Raw genomic sequence first — 24,470 nt, 5'->3', positions numbered from 1 at the left:
CTAGAAGACTGTTCAAAACTACAAATTTAAAACGCATTGTGGGTAGGATTTGTTTAGTAGTTACTGTTCAGCTACTAGCAGGACAGCCAAGATGCCCTGAACTGCTAGTTAGTAATGGTAATCTTAGTTTTGTAAACTTGAGTCTTGACTGTTTAGTGTGGTGGGTCCATTGTCTGAAGGTCTAGTTTTTGGTCTCGTTGATTAGGAAGGTACCTCGTGTGAAACAACTGGTGCTGTATTATACAAGGAATACAATTTACTGCAATCAGGAAGGTGAATCAAAGAATGCATACATGTATGCATGGCCGTAAAAATGTGTTTGAAAACAGCCCAGAGGAAAGTGTGAAAGGCTCATAATCATGGGCAAATTTTAAGCTTTACTCTTACCACCAAAGCAATGGATGAAGGTAAAGCAGTTCACACCACATTACCTTGACCTGGCCAAGCCTTTTGACACAATCCCCTACTCAGGTGTAGTACAAAAGATGAATCGTGTAGGAGCAAACACCTGCATCACTAGCTGGATTGCCAACTTGCTCACAGGATGCAGGAGATTAAAATAGGGGAACAGACCAGTCACCAGTGAAGTCTCCCAGGGTTTGGTGCTGAGACGACTTCTGTTTGGCATATACATCTCAAAAGTAAAAGTAAATGCCAGAGGGCTTTGGCTGGCTAAGTCTGATATGACTGCAAGCTAGTTGCAGTTATTGAATCCCCAAATGACTTAACCATCCTACAGGAAGGTTTGTCCCAAGTAATAACTGGTGACCCGCAGTGGTGGTGCTGCGGTAGTGTTGTCACCTCACAGACGCTGTCCGGTTCGATTCTCAGCTAGAGCGTCTTCTCCGTGGAGACATGTGTGAATGGGAGTACTTTCGTTGAAGGTTGTGCGTCAGGGCTGGTAACTCGGCACGTAAAAATCAACTACCAATCATTAGCAGACCGGAGCTCTGCTGTGGCGACCCCTAACTGGGAAAAGCCGAAAGACACAACAACAACAATAACTGGTGTCAAAATCATGACAATGCCCTCTGAGAACTGACCCAGTTGTTTGGCATTTGGTAACTTGTGTGTACAGTGGCCTAACTTTTGACCAACATGTGCCCAGAGTTGTAAGAAAGCTTTTCTATATTGCATAGCTTATAAACAAATTGTGACTAGATCTAGAGATGTTGTCCCCCTTTACAAAGCTCTCATTAGTTCAATAATTTTGTATAATGCCCACTTTGGTATGTATCTGTCCAGCCCCATGAAACAATTGGAATGCCTTCAGAGATACCTTACTAAAAGGATACAAGTCCTAAACAATAAGTCTTGCATGGACCACTTCAAAGATTTATTCCTATACTCAGTATCCTACAGAGTGCTTAGAGGTGACATGCCTGGCATACAAGGCATCCTCTGACCTAATACAGATGGACCTACTGAACATCAGCAAGTCAAATGGCATCAGGAGTACTCTGTCCAGTTATCTAAACTGAGTGTTGAGGAGAGATGGGTATATATCACAGAGGCTACCACTGTTCCAGAACAGAGTATCCATAAAAAACAAAACAAAGCTCATCCGTCTATATTCAAATACAACTTGGATCTAAGGGGGGGTAATAGAAAATGCACTCCAGGATTGCCCCTCATGCCACTAATGGATACAGGCAGTTCCTAAATGCTGCATCCCTTACATGGGTCCCCTCAAATTATCTATGGTATGATCACAGTTATTCTCACTAGGGCTAGTATACAATTATCAGCCATGGGATAGGCAACACCAATCAGAAAATGTTAATTCAAGCAATAAAAGGGAATTGGCTAAGCTTAAAATGTCCCCCAAGTGAACATATGTTGTGGCAGTAAATGGTTATAAAAAAAATTGCCCTTTTTAATCTCAAAGTGCCCCTCTCACCCCTCCCCCTCCAGTCTTCAACAGCGTCTGGCACCTATGCTCATACAAGATTAAGGGACATGTGTATTGTGAGCATTAAGTAGGACTTGTTGGTTTAGAATTCCCTACCTGTGGAGTATACTTGAAACAAAGCACATCCCTCATCAAAGTTATGTTTAACTTGAGTGAATGCATAAGAAAGCACAGGTTTATACCAGGCCAAGATCTCCTGTCCTTTATGGATGGGATAAATAGAAACCTATGAACCTACAGCTATAATGTACACTGCCACAGCATGTGTTGTGACTCCCTGCCACTGGACCTGTAATTAAGGAGCCTTAGTCCTCAATACTGCCACCAGTGGGGGATGTTTATTGGGAGGATGATGGGTACACACACAGTATTTCCTGATGCAGCTCTCTGCATCAAATGCAGTTTCCCTTAAAAACACAGAGACCACAGTCAGTCTGGGGCTGTTTTTTTCCCTCTTTCTCCACATCCCCAGTAAGACTCCCCACTGTCACAGCTATAGAGTTGAGTCTTTAGCCAGGGTTCCAAGCCAAGTCCTCCAACACTCTGTCCAACCAGTGCTTCGTGTACCTGTCAAGTAGCTGAAATGCGCACTCTTTGAGATTTGTTTTACACCCCCCCCACACACACACACACATGCACACACTTGGGAAATGCTGACACAGGTTTACTAGCCATTCCCCCTTCTGCCCAGACTGTAAGGTAGTTATCACTGTCATCAGAACCCCTCATCAGCTACATTAAGGCCCTTAAAGGATGTCCAATCTTACTGTGTAATGTTACTGTCACTACAAGTGGTAGTTTAACTAAGAGCAAGGCTATTTGGAGTGGCCCACAGTGTCAGCAAATACATGTCAAGTACTCTCAGAACTTTAATATCTCTAGACAGATCAGCCACAATGAAATGTTTAAATATATTTAATAATAAATATTAAAAGAACAACAAAATACTCTGTATATGTTTACAATGACAGCAGAGTTCAAAATCACAGGCAATATTGAAAACAACATTGCAGGACAATATCAAATTAAGACCTATCTAAACTAAATTTAGCTATATTCCTGGCTATATCTAAGAAAATTATACTCTTCCCTAGTAACTCACTTCATCAGAGCATGGCAGATGTGATGAATGGGTCTTCTCTGGTTGCTGTTGACAGTTCAAAGACAGAATACAGAAGACTTCTTAAATTAATATCTCAAATATTACTGCTGGGATAGCTTGCAGAATGACATCATTTCTTGTCATCTGACCCTATCCTAGGTAAAATCCCCACTGCTGGAATCTGGCAGTATTTAGCATCTACCTGTGCAGTTACATAGACAAGGCTCAGATCTTTGATAGATGCTGGAAGTCCTAAAACAGTAAAACACTTCCAAGACAATTCAGACAGTTCCAAGACAATTCAGACAGTTCCCTAGTTTTAGGTATTGTGTCTCCTTATTGCTGTAAAGTAATTTAATTTCAGCTATTTTTCTGAAAGGTTAACTTCCTGTATCTCTGTTTCTACTGTTGTACTATTGTAACTGTGTAAATGTATATGTTCTATGTATATTTCTATTATTTTCCAGTAGGGCACACTGTGGATCTATTGTTAAGCTTGGTACTTTATAAAATATCTTCAACACACATGCCTGTACAAACCTAGTTTATCATACATGACATACAGTTCGAATACATTTGTAACACAAACATCTTACATAAAGCATGTTGACATTCACAAATGACGCAACCACTTACAAAATTCCATCTCCCTTTGTCATACAAATTAGCAGAACACATGTTAAAGCACAGGTGTTTTATGTGACAGGCGCAGCAATGTGTTAACAAGAAGATAAACAGTTTTTGTACTGTTTTTTTTTCCCCTCCCACTGTAGTGGCATATATTTGCAAATCTGTATTTTGTAATCTCCTGTCTGATAATTCTTTTCAGCCAATTTGTTCACTTGTGAAAACAGAATCCTGGAAATATGCACAGCTTCTGTGTGTGGAATGAATAGACATATATATTTAGGCTTGTAGGTTTTCAGTTTAGCAAAATATTGTCATGGAGACTTTATGCTCTTGTATTTCAGCAGTTTATTCATTGCACAACTTCTGCATCATGTCTAATGAGGAAAATTGAGAAGTTGCTGTTTAGTCTGATGTCCACCCAATTAAAATATTTCTGTGGCTGAGCAGCTTATTTATTTGTATTTGTTTCTCACAATAAAGCACTGATCCCAGTCAACTCTAATTCATGGAGTGCTTACAGAAAGTCTATCAGTCTACCGAATCTAATTTATTTTTAAAATGATATAATTGGGTGATTATTCCTGGCTTTTGGTGAATGTTTTGGCTTGAGAAGATGTCTTTAAGAGCTATTTCAGTTGAAAGATGTATATACCGCTTTCTGCATTTGAACACATTAAGAAACCGTTTAGAGAGAAACCTGCACCATTCTTGTCCACTTAACCATTGTCTGCATGATACTATGTTCTGCTGTTGCTCCTGTTTTTATTTCTTTTCCATTCTTTGTCAGAGAGGCACAGCCTGTTTTGGGAGAAACTGTGCTATTTTCTATCACCCACATCTGTTAGTTAAGTGACTGAAATTTGTTGATATTTTTAGGCTCAGCATCTCACTGTAAGATTGCTTTGTGGTGACATTTAAAAATGTTACCTGTCATGATAGTTCTTAAATACCAGTGAGTATCTTTGTACAATCCAGACAAGAAATATTTGGATTCATAATAACTAGTCAAAGTTAATATAATCATAATCAGAAAACCTAATTAAAAAAAAAAAAGGTTGACCTTGGGAAAGGTCATCTTCATCCTAAGCACAAATTGTTTTGCAGGGGGTTAGCCTCACATATCTAAATAAGCTAACACTGAGAGCACTCAATCTTTAAGAAAAGTGGAAAGTATCCTTACCACCAGAAGTCCATATTCTCAGATTAGTACTTTCAGTACATATGACCAAAAATGGGTTTGACTAGCTCTGTTTTTTCAAACGGAATCACATTGATTAAACCCATGTACCCTAGATTTTTTATCCAAACTTAAAGAAACTGGGCTGATAAAAAATTGAGTAATGTTGATTCCTTTTATTATGTCAGTCAGAGCAGAACTAAACTTTTTGTGTTACTTAATGAACACAAAACACATCTGTTAGAGTTTTTTTTTTTTAAGTCAGAGTTAGGCTTTACTCTTGAGGTTAACAAAGCCAAGTTTGTTAAAAATGTTAGTTTAAAATTTCTGTACTCCCAGAAACACTGTTTTTAAGCCGTCTTCTGTGACCATTTAGCCCTATATGCAGCTTGTCTTCTGGCATTCTGTTACTATAGTTTTTGTTGTCCTTCTGGCCAGTACCATTGCAGTCCTATTACCATCTCCTTAATTTGTGCATCGTTAGCATGGCTTATATTACATTTTGTTTCCCTTAATTCTGGTTGGTGGCCATTTTGGTAGTTGCTGACCTGATCCTGTAAGACACAAGTATAATAATTTTGACCTTAGTGCACCTTTTCCCAGAATTATGGATGGGCTCTTGTGGGGGAGGCTCATAATGACTTTCCCGTGGAGACTGAAAAATTATATTTTAAAAGCAAAATATCAAAATGTTGTCTATGATGCTGTTAGGACCCAGGAGTTAGGTAGGATGACTGACTGACTAACTGGGGGGAAAAAAGTAAATGGTAGCGGGAGAGTGGTGTGATATCCATTCATCCATCCACAACCCCCTTTTCCCAATTTTGTACATGGGGGGTCATGTGTCATGTCAACAGTGACAAGCTTCTAGAACCATTGTTTACAACTGCTTGGTGATGGTATGTATATAAAAACAAAAAATGTATGTCTTCCTTTTTTTTTGTACCTCAGAGTTGTAGCTGGTTAAATGCTGCTGGATGGTTTGACACCTCCTTGGAAATTTCTTAAAATATTAAATCTTATTGCAACTTTCACATAAATAAGATGAACTCTCACACCATTGAGCTGAATATTGCAAAAAATGTATGAGTAAAGCAGTGTCATGTCTTGTCTGTTTGTGAGTAGATGAGATGACTTTTTTTTTTTTTTTTTAACTTTGTTACTTGCAGACTCGCTGAAGAAATGCATGTTCCTGGTCTACCAGAAATGTTGTTTGGTGATAATGTCTTACGGATACAACACACTGAAGGGTTTGGTATTGAATTCAATGCTAAGGATGCACTTAGGCGGGTGAGAAACTGCCAGCAGGAATTGGTCAAAGTTGCATGTGCAGAAGAATGGCAAGAGAGCAGGTGAGGACAGTAGTGCCCAGTTTTTTACCTTTTGTTAATAAAAAGAAATTGTTAAAACCACCAGCTGTTTTCAAGATTTACCTGGGATATTTGTGTTCATTCTCTGGTGTGCTATCTAGCCAGAATACATCTCATCGGATGATGAGCGTAGGGCCATTCTTTGGCAACTAATAGGACTAAGACCATGGGCATTAGGACTGTTCAGCAAGCTAGACTTTCTCATTTGCAAAGTACCTTCCTCCTATCCAACAATATACCGCAGCGCTGTCCATCTGCAGAGCTTCCTTGCTACTAGTGACCTTATGCGAATGCTGCATATGGCCCCAAGCTGCTGTTTGTATTTATAGCCCTTAAAATGGGGAAGTGGGTGATTTCTACCTAGTTGGTTTCTACTTATCACTTGAGGTATTTTGTGGTTTATTCAGAAATTGTATTTTTATTTCTTGGGCCTAGGCCCTCATTAACAGCATGACTGTTTGATTAAAGAAGTGTTCCTTGGTTTTCAGAGTGTTGTTAGCCTATTACTTGTATTGGCATTCTGTTAATGGCCATTGCTGTTTTTTTTTAAACAAAGGGGTTAGGTGTATGTGGTTATTAGTGGAGTTTAAATAATAAAGAAAATGAAATTCACTGTATGATTCCACAGAATGGGATTTCCTTTGCAGTTATAAAAATTGGTGTACTATCAAACCCCTTTCTCATATAATTGCTGTCCTAATACCAGAAGCTCAAGGGGAAGAGGCAGTCTCTCACCTGGATATTTTTATCATATCTGCTGTGACTTTGAGTCTGCTGCTTTTCCTTACTTCATTTTCCTTAGTGCTGTTCTTACTATGTTTATGGTGGGATCCTTCTCATCTCTCATTGTAGGCTGTGCCTGGAGTGGACGGCTTCTGTGAGATGTTGTTCATTTAGAACCTACTGGAAGTACTCCTTCCATCTCCCTTTGTTGTCCTGTGGACTGGTAGCAGGTTGTTGCTGGCATTATTTATGCAGGGTGTCTGTCATCTTTGTCATGCAACCTGATATATTTTCTTTGTGCCATCTACTGAGTCACTTTCCAGAAGGTGAAATAGCTCCTTTGGTGCCTGATTCATTATTGCAGGTCCTGTCTTAACCTCTGTTATACAATCAGTGTTCATTCCTAGCTTGTTCATTCTTTTCTGTCACCCACTGTTTTCTGCACTCTTTATTTTGATGACTTCCTGGACTTCTGCATTCCACCACAACTTTCCCTTTGTAAATTATTTCCATACCTGTCTCAGCTACATATATGTTCTGTAGTCCTCACACGTGCTGTTTTGAGGAACTGCTATTCTTCAACTCCACCTATTTTCTCCTCTTAAGGTGCAAGACCCTTGAACAGTTCATTGAACTGTTGGAATTTTTCTCCAGTCAACTTCCAGGTCTTCAGCCTGGTTTCTGTTAGCCTTCTTTGACCACTGTTTGCAACTGATTGTGGCAGTCAGTGGTTAATGCTGTGGACTGACTGCACAGTCATCCCTAGTGAAGCAATTGGTGATTCTACCCCTCTGACCTTTCCTTTCTAGAAGGGAGTCTGCCTGAATTGCATGTTGGCCACTCGTGATCTTGTCTCAAATCGAGTTTCCACCTTCAAGCCATTTACCAGACAGAAGTCTAGAATAACATTGCTTTCTTTATTCATGTTGCCCCATACAGTAGTTTGTAATATTTTGTAAGCAACTTAATATCTTGACAGCTACTCAAGTTACACACATGCTGTCAGCAGTATTTTGTTTATCAGGTTGTGAGCTTTCATATGAGGCTAAATACTTTTCTGTCTCTTGGTTGTTGAAATCTTTAGAGGAATATACATTTTAACAATATAAATAAATAGGATGAGGTATTATTGTTAATATATCTCTAGCTGCAAATCTTCAGTGGCTATATATCAATGCATTTATGTTGCCTAGCATACAACTCTTTCAATAGCTTGTATGTGGCAAGGTTTTGGAATTCATTAATTTAAATATGAACAGACATAATTTGACACCTAGAGGTGTCTGTTTAGTGTGACTAGAGAAATACCTGGAGGTGTGACAAGGCTGCAACGTGTTAAAGGAGAACCACACCCACAGATTCAAAAAACGTTGATTTCATCATGGTTTGGCGTTTCCTACATTTTAACACCACTCTGGAACTATTTACAGGTTTTTGCATATTTTTATACGTAATTTCTGTGTCTGACCATATGGGGTCTGGCATCTTGAAATAATTCTGACTGTTTAGTCTGCCCCATAATGCGCTGCATGTCTCTAAAAAATTGTCATGTATGCCTATTCTTCCTGAAGCTCCTGTCACTGCATTGATTTTACATGCGTACACTGCTGTCTTTCAGTCAGTTGGTTTTAAGTAAAATTTCATACCGTTCCATAACTACTTAAAACACAAACCAGTGCAAATGCCACAGACAGACTTTTCAAAGGGCTTTTTTACTGCTGCTGCTTTTTAGAATGGTCAAGCTGCAGTCGTTTGTGAAGCCTGAATTGTACTACTTTGATTCCTCTCCCATCCCCTTCACACCTAACTTCCCTAACTGTCAAAGTATTAAGGGTAATTTGAGCTGTTACCACCTGTGATTGACAGCCCACAGCAGGAGACTTGACTCATGTGCTCTTTCCTTGTTGTAGCCTTTACTTTCTGTATAGGTAGGGAAAGGACCAGACAGCTGTGACATCACAGCATGCGTGGGTTTTTAGGAAGGTCGTGGAAATGTCAGTTTGGGGAAGGAATTGGCTAGAAAACAATCTGTATTCATAGGTGTTGAAGACCTCAATGAATTGAAGACTGCAGTAAGCTTTAAAAAAATGTTTTTTGAAAGTGAAACCACCTCAGTACAGTAAGGCAGCAATCAACTTTCCCGGTTAACAAATGTTAAATAAAAATAAAAGATTTAAAATATTTTACATGATGGTGTTGTTGTTTATTCATAGCAGGGGCAGTAAATGGGGAGAAAAAGGACAGAGAAGTTGAACATTTAATAAGAGAATCCCATTGCTGTCCTTTAAAGGCATCCTCTACATCAGGCCTCTTAGGAAATATATTTGTCCTCCTTTCAACCTAAACTGTATTTTCAGAAGTTAACTTTGTCACCTTTTGAACCCACTTCTGTGTCCTTAAAATTTTTAATATGGGTGAGATTTTTCTTGGTGGCATTAACCTCTGCTAAAAGGGTCTCTGAGTTGCATGTGTTCTTCCTTCTTTGCCTTTCATAAAAAACAGGTTAATTTCAGGACTAACCTATATCAAAAGATATTGCTGAGCTATCTTTTAATCAATCCATCCATCTCCCTGCCTTCCTTCCCAATCTCCAAAAGCAAAAATGAAAGTTCTTCCCGTTTCTAAGCAGACCACTTCCAGGTGGTTTTCCTTCTCCATTTCTTTCTGTTGCTTCTTCCATGGCAAGTCTTTTTTGGGACAAGAAAAAGCCCATTCTATCAGAGTTGTGGCTTCTTCTGAAGCTTGCCCCCCTCCCCCCAACGGGCCTTAATATTAATGCCATTGTAGAAGGAGCTATATCTAGTCATCTGATCACACTTTTCTAAACATTACAAGATGGGTGCCATTTCTAGAGCCAGGGCAAGTTTTGCATCCTTCAAGGCTTACCAGAGTCTAGCTCTGTTCCCTTTCTTCTCCACCCTTTCCTCCTAAAAGCTATGGAGGAAGTCCCAAGAGTAAGGAATACTGCAGAGGTGGTCTGAAAATAGTACAGTAGTGCAAGAATTTACCATAACTCTACCTATTCTGATAGATCACTGTTGCAGCATAGGTACTCTCCCTCCTTCCTCCATTTTCTCCTTTCCTTTTATCTTATTCGTTGATCAGTGTGGAACCCCCTACATTTTTCACCTCCCTCTTTCATTCAGTTTCTTTCCTCCTTGAGTATTATCATTAGTGTCTCTTGGAAGCAAGAAATCTCTGTGGATTTTCACACCAGTGTACTCCTTGTGTATTATGCACTCTTGTGCACAGGTTATAGGTCTGATGTGTACGGATCAAGAGGAAGATGCCTAAGCTTTTGTAGACTGGCCTGATGTATGGCATCCTTGGCAGGATATGCCCTATTAAGGAACATTGCAACAGTGTTCTGTTAAAGCATCTAATAGTGTACACTGAGAGCAGTGGAAAGACAAATACTTCCAGAAGAAAAGCTTCATATAAAAATTTGTGTTCATTAATGTAACAGATCCATGAAAAACACTGTATTGACCAAGAAACCTTGTACCGTGTGGAAAAAGAAGAGACTGAGGAAGTATGAAAATTTAAAGAACAAAATTTTGAGATGTTTGAAGGGTATAAAAAAGAAATATGGACATGGAAAAGAGATTTGATATGGTGCAATATTTATGCAAAGGAGAAAGCCAGATTAATCAACGCAAAAAAGGCAGCCCCAGGGATATTCAAAGTGAAATATAGGCAAAGGCATCCAGATATGGAAAATTTCACAATAAAAAAACAAAAGGTCACAAAGAGGGAATGTAGAACAGAAGATAGTAAAGTAGAAGTTAAAAAAAAATAGAAGCTGAAGTTATGGAGCATTTATGAAGTGAAGAATTCAGTGTATAATGTTCAACATAGGTTATATCACAGCATGATGAAAGTTCCCAAAGTAAGGAGAAACAAGAGGACCAGGAGACGTGAAGAAATATGGGCATGGGAAAGAGATTTAATATGGTGGAATATTTATGCAAAGGAGAAAGCAAATCTAATCAATGCAAAAAGAGCACCACAAGAGATATTTCAAGAGAAATACAGTGAAAGACATCAGGATATGGAAAATTCTACGATACAAAAAATATGAAAACAAAGAGGAAAAGAGAATTAGTAATAGAGAAGTTCAAGAAATAAAAACTGAGGTTATGGATTAACTGCAAAGTGAAGGATTTACTGTAGAAAATTTAACTCCTGATAACACAACAGGATAGAGCATATGAAGATACTTCGGAGCCTTCCATAGGAAACCAGTACAATGGTTCAGTTGGAGCTATACAGCAAGGGAAAAAACAGGAAACTGTGGCAAGTCTGACATGTGGAGTGATAGGCCAGTGAGTTCCCATATGAAAGAGCAATGGATGACACAGGGTGAAACTGAAGAGAACGTGCCGCAGGAAGAAACTCTGGAACTTTCTATAGAATGCTTACAGGAAGTGCAAACAAACCGTACCCTCAGTTTAGAAGAAAATGATCTAAGAGAGGAGTTGATTTTAACAGAGATGAATAGACATATTAAGATCAGTGAAAGAAATAGACTGCAGAGGGTTAAAATCCAAAACATTAGAAGTTTGATAAAACAAATGAACAGTAATTTAGGACTGTCCATAGAGATTCATGTTGACATAACAGAAGTAGATAAGATACATTACTGTGCAGCCAAATTAATAACAGGTAAAGTCTTTCCACAAGAACACTGAGTAGTAAGGGAAAGGACAGGGAGAAAATGAATGCCATCATAGAAGTATCGAATAGAGGAAACTAGAACGCAATTAAGATAAGAAGTGTCACTGGTAGAGTATAGAAGAGGGAGCAGAAAGATACTTAGACATGATAAAAGCAATGAGCAATATTATAACCGATCAGGATTTATTATGCACTATCGCAAATAATAAACTAAAAACATCAGCACAGGCAGAAAAACTTAGACGATACTATTTAATCAAATACTACCTTTTAGTACTCCTTTTGTAAACTTATTAATAAAAGAAGCTATCATTAATGTATTAATATATACTGTTTGCTCCTATTTAATATAGTTATTTCCTCTTATTGCACTAATCTATTAGATTGTACCAAGAGTGAATTTTTTTGTATGTGTAACTCATTGAATTCACACATCTATTATTGTAACTTGCCCTATTTGTATATTTTTTCTAATTTTAATTCGGCTATCTGTATATTTTTATTTTATTTTTACATATTGTATAATTACTCATATTATATTATATTATCATTGTAATGTGGGGTATTTCCCCCAGGGCCTCTGCTGAAAAAGGGTTAACCGTCCCAACTGACTATCCCAGTAAAAAAAAATATAGGATAACCAAAGGAGGCACCAGATCACAGCAAATAGAAGCATAAATCATATTTAATCCAAATAGTGAGCACTTTTGTAGCACAAGGCCACTTCATCAGACAATGAAACCATACTCATACCTACAGTTATATACTGACATACCAATCAATTATCTAATTAAACAAATTCATTTTATTTGCTATGGTCTGGTGCCTCCTTTGCTTATCTTACATTTTATCTCTATTTTTGGAGGGACTGTTTACTCACACCAATTGCCTTCCTTTTGTTGAAATATAAAAATAAATATAAAGATAAAGTACAAAATAAGCAGTTTATTGATGACCCAAAAAGAGAGAATTGGGAAACAAGGTAAGAGGAATTGAAAGCCCACCAAAAAAGAAAACAAATGGATGCATTTTGGAGAGATATTTAGGAAGTTCCTGTGGACCATAACAAAGATGCTAATTGGATAGAAGTAAAGAAAGAATAAGAAGTTCAAATGTACAGGATATGAAATGGGATGAAGTAGAAGATTAAGAAAAATATTCCTTCTATCTTTGTGGCACTCCATATTAAAGGGAGAAAGTGAGATTTAAGGGTAGACTGTTCTAAAGAAAGAAAACGTAGTATAAAATGTGTGTAAATGGAAAAATGCGTGTTTTCTATTAATGTATGCTTACTGCATCTTAAGTGATTATCTAATGAATGTATTAAAAAGGGAGGAAGATTTAATGCAAGTTATTTGTCTTGTTCATGTGCTTCTGAAAAATAAGCTTGCAAGCCTTCCTTTTTTCAATTCCAGGTTGAAATTGATCTGATACATGATGCTAGCAATCTGTACATTTAAGTGCCATTGTTTTCTTAATGGCTCTGTAGTTGGAATAAGTGACCTAACCCAATTACTCTGCCACTGCTGTTAGCCTTCATGATGTAATCAATGACAATACAAATGTAGGAAAGAAATGCAAACAAATAAGTTCAGGCATGAATGGAATAATTTTGAAATGATGTTTTTTCTATAAGTGGCATGTTTAGTATTTGGTTACAGGGAAGAGAAATTGATTTTTGGAAAGAAAATTTTGACATTTGAGTGGAGTTCTCCTTATCTTTGGGTTAGTAAAGGGGTACGATTCTCTGTGGTAACTGATATACAGAAATTAAAATGGCAGTCTACTGAATATAAGTGAAATAGCTAATTAGCAATCATAGATTTGAAAAAGGGTTTTTGAGAGCCAGGAAATGTTTTCAAGAAAGACAAATGTGTACTTGGCATCCACATTTCCTTATTTATCATTATTACAACTGATCCCCATGCACTAGCAAATTATTGTGGTGGATAAAACAATGACCATGATGGAAAACAGTGAGCTATGTAGTTGTACATTTGTTAGCACCACAAGGGTCTTAATTTTTATAAGTTGTGTCCCTCCACTGAAAGGGTAAATTTATGCATTATGCCTCCCCTGTCATGAATTTGTGCATATGCTGATGTTGTGGTATGATTTTGGGCCCTCTGCTATGAGCTTTTGATGGTCTCTTGCTGTGATTCTGATAGCTGAAAAGTATGGAGGAAGGGACTGCCTTTAGTTTCTCAAATATCCTCAACCATGTGTTAAGTCTAAGTTAAAGTCATTCTAGCAACTATCAAAACTTACACATTCAGAACTGTGCATACATATATTTCTGTGCGTGCAAGGTATGCTTTCTCTCTCTTTATATAAAATCTCACTCTCTCTCTATGTGTGTGTGTGTATATGTATATATATATATATATATATATATATAAATATATGTATATATCTGTATGTATGTGTGTCTATATATATATATATATATATCTGTGTATGTGTATATATATATATATATACATATATATATATAATCTGTGTGTATGTATATGTATATATATATATATATATGTGTGTATATATATATATATATATATATATATATACATCTTGGCAGGTAATATATATATATATATATATATATATATATAGGTATCAGCTATAATATATATATTTTTGTGTATATATATATATATATATATATATATATATATATATATATATATATGTGTGTGTATATATTTATATATATATATATATATATATATATATATATAAAAATATAAATGTGTGTATATAAATATATATAGTGTGTGTGTATATATAGTTTGTATATGTGTGTATATAATATTATATATATATATATATAAATTACATAATGCAGATATAATTTTACGTATGTAATCCCTTGCCACCATCAGTCAACTAGACCTTTAATGTGGCAGTCTCTTGTTTACAAGTAGTTGTTCCATCCAATGTAATTGTCAGATTGACTTTTACAATTTTTCAAGGTTTCTGATTCCCTAATCTTTGGTGGAGGAAAGCCAGCTCTTTAGTTCTCTTAATTTTTGTTCTGAACAAAATTCCTTTTTTCTCTCTCTCTCATTTCTGCAGGTTAATCTTCAGACACAGATATTCCCTTAACATTAATCTTCAATCTTACAAAAAAGCATTAAATTTATGAAAAATGTATCGAATTTGCATCGATTTGATGGTTACAATATCTGCCATGAATAAAGTGCAAAATATTAAATTATACTTGGTTGATTCTTGATAATATTATAAATAATGCCTTTAAGACTTTTGAGACCAGCGATCCATTGTGACAAAGATTAAGGTTAGAGTAGTAAGTAGTATTGGATTTTATCACCAGTGATTTGTCCTAAATCCCTAATCTGTTTTACCACTTCAAGTTCTTGACCACACAGTCTGTAACCTCATTTCTTTGTGATTTCCAAGCTGCACAACCTTTCATTTTTATAATTAAACTTGAACAATTCTGGTTGCCCATGGATGGATTTAATTTAGATATGAATTTAAATCATTGAATCCTTAAGATTGCTCATCCAAGTTTAGTCATCCTTATATTTGCAGGCCCAAAATTTGTTAGACATGAGTAATCCAGCAACATTCTGCTCATCTTCCGAGTGGTTGGCTGCTAAGATTCACCTTCATAAATCAACTGACAAAAGCGGATTTAAGTATATTTTTATCTGCACTTATTTAAGATTAGAAATTTGTAGATAATTGTTATATATAATATAATACAGGGAGATAATACTCCCTGTCTCTAGCTGCAGTTAGTCCCCCCCCCCCATTCTTGTTGTGGTATTAATCTTGGTGGCTTTGGAATTACCCACCCCTGCTGTAAATCTGTTTTTGGACACTCCTACTGAGCCTATCTCATTTGCTCACTCAACTGAGTACAGTGAGATCATATTTTGATTTCAGACACTCCTACCAGTCCCATCTCCTCTGCTGTGTACAGAGAGAGGACTTGGGAAGGACATCCCCTATAGCATTTTAATCTGCTTTGTTCCCTCCCTCTCCACAAAAAAAAAAAAAAAATACTTAGTTTCTTGAGCTGCTATTACATAACTGTCTTCTACCTTCATAAACTTGTTTTTGTAATTTTTAACTTATCTGCATTTATTTAAACTGTATTTGCTTTAATATTGCTACATCAAGTGTGCTAGCTTGTACTGCATTTAAAGTGTTTTTGCTACTGTCATTAGCTCATTCTTTCTAATACAGAGAGAACTTTTTGAGAAAGCCGACCCACTTAACTAAAAAGAAAAAAAAAAAAAAAATATATATATATATATATATATATATATATATATATATATATATATATGTATATATATAAATTCCAAGCTTGTTTTCTGCCTTTCCTGTAAGTAGTCTAATAAAGATACAGATTTGCTGTATCCAGGACTGTTTGTAAGCTTCTGTGCCCCCAAGCCTTTCTGTATTGGAGGGAAGCCTTTTAGCTTATCAGTGGGAGTGGTAAGCTCAGCTCTAGGTAGCCTATCTACAACAAGATCCAGATAGAGATTCTTAGTTTTAGCACTTGAATTTGTATATCCGTGCTCAGCACTTGTTCAGAACTTGTAAGCACTAAATAAACTACAAATTACTACAGCACTCACCCTTCCTCATTACCTAGAGGAAAACAGTTTTGGTACTTACTTTCCTCACTTGCTTAGAGAAAACCGGCTCTTGTACTTGCTTTCCTCACTTGTCTAGAGGAAAATATTTTTTAATTCAGGCATGTCCAAGGGTCAGCTCCCAGTGTTCTCTCCTGTCTATCTGATGAATCTGGGCATCTTGGGGCAATGTAGCAATTGCCTCATGTACACAGACAACCCTCGCCTCTACCACCCAACACTACAACCTGTGAGAGATGCACTTATCTAGCCAAACTGGAGGTAAGGCTCTCTCCAACCAAGACTGAACTTGATAGTCAAGAGGAGAAGGTAAACACTTGCACCACACCACACCATCACATAGTCCCACTAAACCTACACCACCAAAATCCACACAGAGAAACACAAAAACATTCGCGGAGGATTTCAATAATAATCTGCTCAAGCAACAGAGACCTCCAAAGCAGAAACGCAAGCAACCTCCCACCACCAACACAACTCAAATCTCACATAGCCCACAGACTCAGTGTGCCACTCAACCACAGTCCACAAGGCAAAACAAAGTACCCAACACACTAGTCATAGGTGACTCTATAGTCAGGCACACTGATGTCCCACTCACCAGGCTAAACAAGGAGAAGGTCACTGTCAGCTGCCTGTCTGGTGCCAGGATCCGCCACATAACCCGCGCACTCAGGTCACTCTACAACAAGTACAAATATGACTCTGTGATTGTCCATGTTGGTGTGAACGAGCTGAGACATACCTCCCTGGACTACATGAAAAGAGACTTGGAAGAACTCTCTGATCTTGTAACCCAGGCAGGTATGACCCTAGCCCTGAGTAGCATCCTGCCATTGCCCAGAATGATACAGCAGTACAAGGACAAAATGATTGACTTCAACAATTGGCTAAGCTTCTAGTGTCATTCTAAGGGGATCCACTATCTGTCTGCCTGGGACGACATGGTCGACAGACCACGATGTTTTGCCAGAGATGGCCTGCACCTGTCACCCCTGGGATTATGGATACTGGCAAAGGCTGTTGCTGCTCCTATAGTGCCTTTTTTAGGCAAGGTTCAAATGACAAATTCACCACCATAACAGGAACAGGCAAGCAAAAACTGAGGGTAATGCTACTCAATGCTAGAAGTCTAAATCTCAAAATGCACTCACTCAAGGCATCGCTGTCTGTGCAATGACTGAGACCTGGTTCAAGGCTCCAGAGAGCACCCCTGCATTACCAGGCAATAACTCATACCACACTTTTCAGCCATCTAACCTGGACCGGAACACCAAAGGCGGAGGTGTGTCCATATTCATTAAGGATATCTACACCTCCAGGCTAGTTTCTCAGCATAATGCAGCCGAGGTTATCAAAGTGCAACTAACTCTGGGAAAAACTGCAATCCAAATTGTAGCTTGCTACAGATCCCCACCATGCCCCAAGATTCCCACTCCTCTTTTCTTAATATATTGGAAAATATTAGGGTTCAACCAAACACCCTAATATTGGGCAATTTCAACTACCCCACCATTAACTGGGAAAACTACCAGCTCCTTTGCTCAACGCTTTCTGGAATTCATAAATTCCAATGTCCTGAATCAACTTATCCACACCCCCACCAGGAGCAACAATATCCTAGACCTAGTCATTACCAACATGAGTGACCGGTGTTCCACACCTGAAGTCCACTCCTTGTGTCAGAGCCGACCATAAGCTAATCACCCTAGATATCCACATCCCGCCCCCACCCCCACCCCCCCATTATGGAAAGAACAGTAAAAAATGTCTCCAAAGCCAACTTCATGCTTCTTAAGACAGAAGTGGTGAACTTCAATACACCCATGCAAATGGACAATACAGTTACGACTGCTGAATCCTACACAAATGAACTCTATAAGCACTTACACGAGTGCATGGATCGTGCTATCCCAAACAGAAACAAGACGCTATCCTCCAAAAAAAGGAAGCCAATCTGGTGGTCCCCTGCCATAAGCAAACTCTACAACAGAAGGAAGAAATTGTTGCAAAAGAGAGTAAAATCCCATGAGTGGAGGAGCTCCCTGGTCAGCCTCAGCAAGAAGCTGAGATCACTTATAAGATCCTCCACAGTAAGCTATGAAAATAAGATTGCCACTCATTCTAAGGACAACCATAAAGCATTCTATAGCTATGTCAAGAATCTCAATGGCAACACCCAGATCTGTTCTGAGTTACAGCACAATGGCAGAAAAATTACAGAACCAAATGATATTGCCAACATCCTGGCAGATAGGTTCAGTGCTGACTTTACCCTCCTCTCAGCCCCTAAAGGGCCCATATCTATACAGGAAGAATGCAGAGTCCCTGTAATCACAACTTCATGGGTAAAAGCAGCACTCTCTAAAGCCAAAAACACAGCATCCATGGGACTGGACAACATCCCAGGCTGCGTTTTACACGAACTTCAGAACGAACTGGCTCCCCACCTAAGCACCATGTTCAATCATAGCCTCACGTCAGGCTTTGTGCCCACTGAATGGCGCACAGCAACAGTTATCCCGCTCCACAAAGGGGGAGCCACCAGTGATCCTGGGAACTATCGCCCTATTAGCCTGATGGGCCTGGTCTGCAAGGCCATGGAACATATCATCATGGAATTCATAAACAAAGGCATTGGTAACCTCCAAACTCTGGACCCCATTCAGTTCGGGTTTGTGAAAGGCAGATCTTGCCTCCTGAACCTGGTCGACTTCTTTGAGGCAGTCACCAAAGCCATAGACTAGGGAAAGGTGGTTCACACGGCCTATCTTGACCTCGCCAAGGCTTTCAACACCATCCCCTATTCCGGAATTATAGCTAAACTCACTAAACTAGGTATAAATCCCTATGTCACAAGATGGGTTGCCAACTGGCTCACTTGACAGAACCCACACTGTAAAAGTTGCAGACTCTAAATCTGACTTCAAACAGTGACAAGTGGAGTACCACAGGGTTCAGTCCTGGGACCTCTTCTGTTTGGTATCTACTTCTCTGAAGTGCAGGCTAACATTGCAGTCATCTGTGAAATTCATTAGCCAGAGGCCTTCTAACTAGGAGCTATAGTTGAGTCCCCAAATGATGTGGACATTCTACAGAAGGGCCTCACTGAGAGAGATGCCTGGTGTCAGAGCCATGGCCTTAAGCTCGATGCCAAAAAGTGCATTGTTATCCCCTTTGGTAAAAACTCTGTACCCATGAACTACCACATAGGCGGCAGTCTTCTTAACACCGAATGTGTGATAAGAGACCTTGGGACCCAGGTGGACAGTAGTTTCTCCTTTCGTAATCACATTGCCACAGTAGTCAGGAAATCCTTCTACATGGCATACCTTCATCACAAAAGGGTTCTCATCCAGGAAAAAATGAGGTCATTGTTCCCCTCTACTCGACACTCATTAGACCCATTATAGAGTACAACACCCCTTTTGGAATGTACCTCACAAGACATCTTCAGCAGCTGGAAAGGCCACAGAAGTACTTCACAAAGAGAATTATTGGCCTCAAACAGATGCCCTACACTGATCGTCTCAAAAAACTCCAGCTTTACTCTGTAGCATATCGCCTATTCCGAGGTGATCTCTGCCTAACATATAAAGCTGTGTCAAACCCAGAGCTGTTGGGACATGCTACACCTAAAGAAATCCCAATCCCTCCGAGCTACACACTCTAGGTACCTAAACCTTGTCACCACAATAAACAGAACTTGTTGGAGGGATAGATTCCTGTCCCAGAGACTTCCCATACTCTGGAACAAGCTACCCATCTATGTCAAGCAAAGTTCCTCATTAACACTCTTCAAGAAAAATCTGGATGAGTGGATGGGAAATAGGAAATACACCCCGGGGATCACTTCTGTGGCTCTGCTCGACAGGGGCACAGGAAATTAACTTTCGTGGGTTGGCATAAGCCAGGGAACTTTGTTGGCTAGGCTTACTTAGGTCCTTGGACTGATAGCCTAGTACCTACATATGAACCAGTACAAGCCTAGTACCTACATATGAACCAGTACAAGACCCAGAAGTGGGACCTCCTTATTAATAGGTAACTACCTAGAAGTGTTACCTTAGTTTATTAACCAATCCAAGATGTGTATTTACATTTAATGGTTGCAAACTTCACTTAATTGAATATACTGTAAGTTGTTTTAGCTGGGTGTCTCGGTCTTCCCTTCATCTCTATGCCATATTTATTTTCTCTGACTAAATGTCATAATAAACATTTCTCAAAACTTTTACAAGTGATTGAAATCAAATTTATTGGTCTATTGCTTGACACATGATGCCTGTCACCACTCTTAAAATGGGAACTCTGTATGATTTCTTCCAATCTTTTGGGGCCATACCATGGAAGAGCAGCATATTAATCCTTAATTGAGGTGGTATCAGGTAGTTGACATATTTCTTGCACTAATTTACCTGAAATAAGATCAGGACCATTGAATTTTTCGCGACATCCAAAGAAATATATGGACAGTCTAGATCAGAATTAATACAAACATTTTGAATTGATTTTTAAGTATTTTTGGAAGAAAAAACTTGTAAAACCGTAATTAACACAGTAATAATCCCTCTATTGGTTGCTACCTCATTATGTGTGTGACTTCCTCACCATAGACTGATTTCTTAGCGTTGATGCACTTCAATAAATTGTCATTAGCTGTCTTGATTTTTCATATGCTCGTTTTATAATACTCCACTCCCTTTCTAACCTTAGGTTATACTATTTAAATGTTTTTATTATGTATTGTACTGTATGTTATATAATATTTATAGTAGTGTCCTTTTGTAAAATGTCTATTCCACCAAGATTTATTAGACCATTCATTCTGTAGATTAAAAGAAGTAAAGTGATAAAGATGTCTCACACGTATTTGATAGTCTACCATTGACACTCCTTCCCCGGGTTTTGATTTTTTTCTATTCCAGTCCACACTCCTTAATTTATGTGGAAGTTCACTTTTGTTTAGCTTCTCCATATCATAAAAAAAAAAATGTTCTTGACAGGTAGCAAATAATTGTTGTTCATGTCAAAATAGAATGAGTTGTGTTCTGAATTCTCTAAAGGTTCTAACACAACAGCTAGTATTAAATCATGTTTATTAACCAATGTTAGATTCAGAATATTGTCCCTTGTGGCTTCCACCACCAGTTTGTGGAAAGTTTCACTTTGCACAAAGTTTCATGTCTGTGAAAGAAGACTTAATTTGTGATTTATAATCCAGTTTTCTGACTGGTTGATTGGAGTTACCAAAATTAGTCTCTTTTTCATCTAAGAATGTCTTTAATGTCTACGTAAGTGATCTGTGCCATTTAAACTAGTATTTGATTTTCTATACACTAATGCAAATTTAATTTCTCCCCATCTGGTAACATTCTTTAATTATTATACTCAATTGTCCTCTTAATTTTTGTTTTCTGCAAAACTGTTTACAGATATATTAACTGTCTTTCCTTAGCTTCATACTTGTTGAAATCTGGAAATTGATGCATGCAGTCCCAAGCTTCCAGAATAACAATTATGGTTTAACTGATGTTGCTTTGTAATCAACGTTCTTTTTTCTTGCACTATGTGCATCTGTATATCAACAATTGATTTTTCTCTTGCTCTCCTTAATGATTCTTAGGCTGTGTTTCCAAGAGTTGTATACTCTAAAAATTAACAGTCGAGTTAGAAGATTATTCCCTTTGTGACTGAAATGCAGCACAACCCAATCAAACATATAATTGTGGAAGAAATAGCCTACTGTGTTGGTAACCCATTAAAACTGTTTAAATAACCTTGTCTGCTTAGCCAAGTATCAACAATTTTAGCCTTTGGAAAATGCTGGATATGGCAACATTTCACAGAAAGAAAACTGCATTATTTTCAAGACACGTAATGTAAAGTTTACCAGTATTCCTAAAAATGTTCTAAAGGAATTTAGGCAAATCAACGTATCCAGCCATCACTACACATTATTATGCATCTTATTCAATATAAGCGTCTCTTACATTTATAATTCATGTAATTTTAACTCCACTTAATATACGCAGTGTAATTTTTCTCATTTAATGATGATATTGCTTTCAATCAGGCCCCTTTTTCTAAGAAATTTCTAATTCAGTTAGGTCATTATGTGAACTGATTATTCCTGAAGCATGATATTTTACTATTTTGTCATTATCTGTAGGTTTTGGAAATTTTGTTTTCCTCACTTTTTCTTTTCAGTTTACTATTTCTTTGCCCTGACTGGGCTAAATCATCATCTAACTGCACGAGTGTGATGTTTCATGAGTGCTTTTTTTATCTCATTCAAAATTATAACTCCAGGAAAAAAATGGGCCTGAATTTTCCTATTGTCTTGTGATCTGATTTTTGTCATTCTTCCTAATATCTAAAGTTTTTTATCACCTTGTTGCAAGTTTGTGTAGTAATCTCAAAGTAACGATTAATCAAATGCGTCCTCCATTCAAAGCATACTGTTATTTCCTTTATTTACTTTAGAATCACAAGTCCATTATACCTTGGTTCGATATTATGTAATTCTGTATATTATTGCATGATACAGGGCTACTTTCCTCCTGATTTAAATTGAGATATGAAGTTGATAGTGTCCTTCCAACGATTGACTACTTTTGCTATTCTTAATTTTGCTTTTATTTACTGTGTATTACTGATGTCCTTCATGGATGCATCTGCAGTCATAACAACTGGGTTGTCCTGTCGTCAGGCAGCCCTGCAGTCGGCCGGATTCCAAAGTCCGGGTCCGGCTTCGGCTGATGTCGCACTTCACCCGACGTCATCTCTGCTGGTCTCCGGGTATAAAGGCATCAGCCGACGCCATTTTCTTCAGTCTTTCTTGCCGCGTGGCGCCCGAAGCAGAAGCTGTTCGCAAGTGCCGGTCGGTCGGATCCAGAGATTTCTACTACCGAATACTACTTCGAAGACTTCTAAAAGCTAAGTACCCCGTTGGGGACTCTTTCTTGCCTCAGCCAATGTCAGAAAAAGTCAATAACTGTTTAACTTGTGGGAAACAAATACCTCATAAAGATTTCCACTCTTACTGTTTACCTTGTTTAGGCCCAGACCACGACGTAGCAGCCTGTTCGGCCTGTGCTTCCTTCAACCGGCGACGCTTAGGCGTCGGTCGGAGTTTGCTGAACAGTTTTGTACTGAATTTGCGTACATTATGCCGTCGGATCCTCCGACTACCCAAATTGTTAAAACGCAAAGAAAAGACCGACACTCGCGGTCCATGGTTTCGGCGAAACCATGGTTAAGCAAATCGAGTGTCTCGGTTTCGCTGAAACCGAGAAAACTGATCAAAGCACAGCTGAATCTTTGACTACTTCTGAGGTTCCTGCTACCTTACTTGAATCGGCCTCTGAAATTTTACCTACTACAGTGGCTTCTAGTGAATTATCAGACACCATCCCTTTGGATGTCTCTACCCCAGCACGTGGTGCTGCTAGGCCTCCTGCAGCCATGTCCATTAAGGCCTTTGCCAGGGCTAAAGCAGCCAAGTCTACTAAATCAGTGCCTGTTAAACCCCCCTCAACCAGCCCTACTTCTAGTTCACAAATGCTTACTCTGGCAGAAGATTTAATATCCTTAATAAGGGATCTCAATCTCACCCAGACAGGGCCTCTCAGCCCCAGAGAAGAGACCTAGGGCAGAGCCCCCCGAGCCTGTGTCCTCAGATGATTCTGCGGATGATTCAGATATTACAGACCAGCCAGAGGCTCCTTTCTCCAATTATGAAGACTCAGATGCTGAAGAATCCATTCCAGCTGCTTCTCCACCAGAGGAATTCTCCTTTGGGGAAACCTTACATGCCATGCGAGAACAATTCCAATGGCAGCAACAGGATTTCTCAGATTCCAGAAAAAGACTTAGGACTTTTCTGCACCTTCCACATCACAGGCCCTTAGCTATACCTCCTGTCCTCTCTGTTGTGGACGATGCCTTTAATGATGTCTTCTCTGCACCAGATTCCTTACCTCCAGCCCCTGCCAAACCAGACAGATTTTACAGGGTACCAGACACTCATCATCACCTATACAAGGCCCCACTTGCAGACCCCGAAACTATATCCCAGGGGCCTAAGGCAGTAGCCTCGACCACAGCAAAAAACCCTATTCCTTCTGAAAGGGAAGCCAGGTCTTTAGACAGATGGGGCAAAAAAGTTTATACCTCAGCTACTCTCTCAGCTAGAGCTTTAAACTGTCAGTTTCACATGATACAATACCAAGAGTTTATGCTTGAT

General features: G+C 38.5%; 1 protein-coding gene across 4 annotated transcripts in view; it reads left to right on the top strand.

Moving 5' to 3' along the window:
* Positions 1-24,470, top strand: part of TIPRL (TOR signaling pathway regulator) — a 443,844-nt gene that overhangs the window by 117,581 nt on the left and 301,793 nt on the right. For all 4 annotated transcript variants that reach the window (XM_044072347.1, XM_044072348.1, XM_044072349.1 and 1 more), the window contains exon 3: positions 5,991-6,173. In XM_044072347.1, the coding sequence (XP_043928282.1) occupies positions 5,991-6,173 (183 nt within the window). The remainder of the gene's footprint in view (positions 1-5,990; positions 6,174-24,470) is intronic.

This window comes from Protopterus annectens, chromosome 5.part0, assembly GCF_019279795.1.
Source record: "Protopterus annectens isolate FY-2018-M chromosome 5.part0, PAN1.0, whole genome shotgun sequence".
Lineage (NCBI taxonomy): Eukaryota > Metazoa > Chordata > Ceratodontiformes > Protopteridae > Protopterus > Protopterus annectens.
The sequence above is the reverse complement of the archived record's forward strand: the minus strand, read 5'-3'. Positions and strand labels throughout refer to the sequence as shown.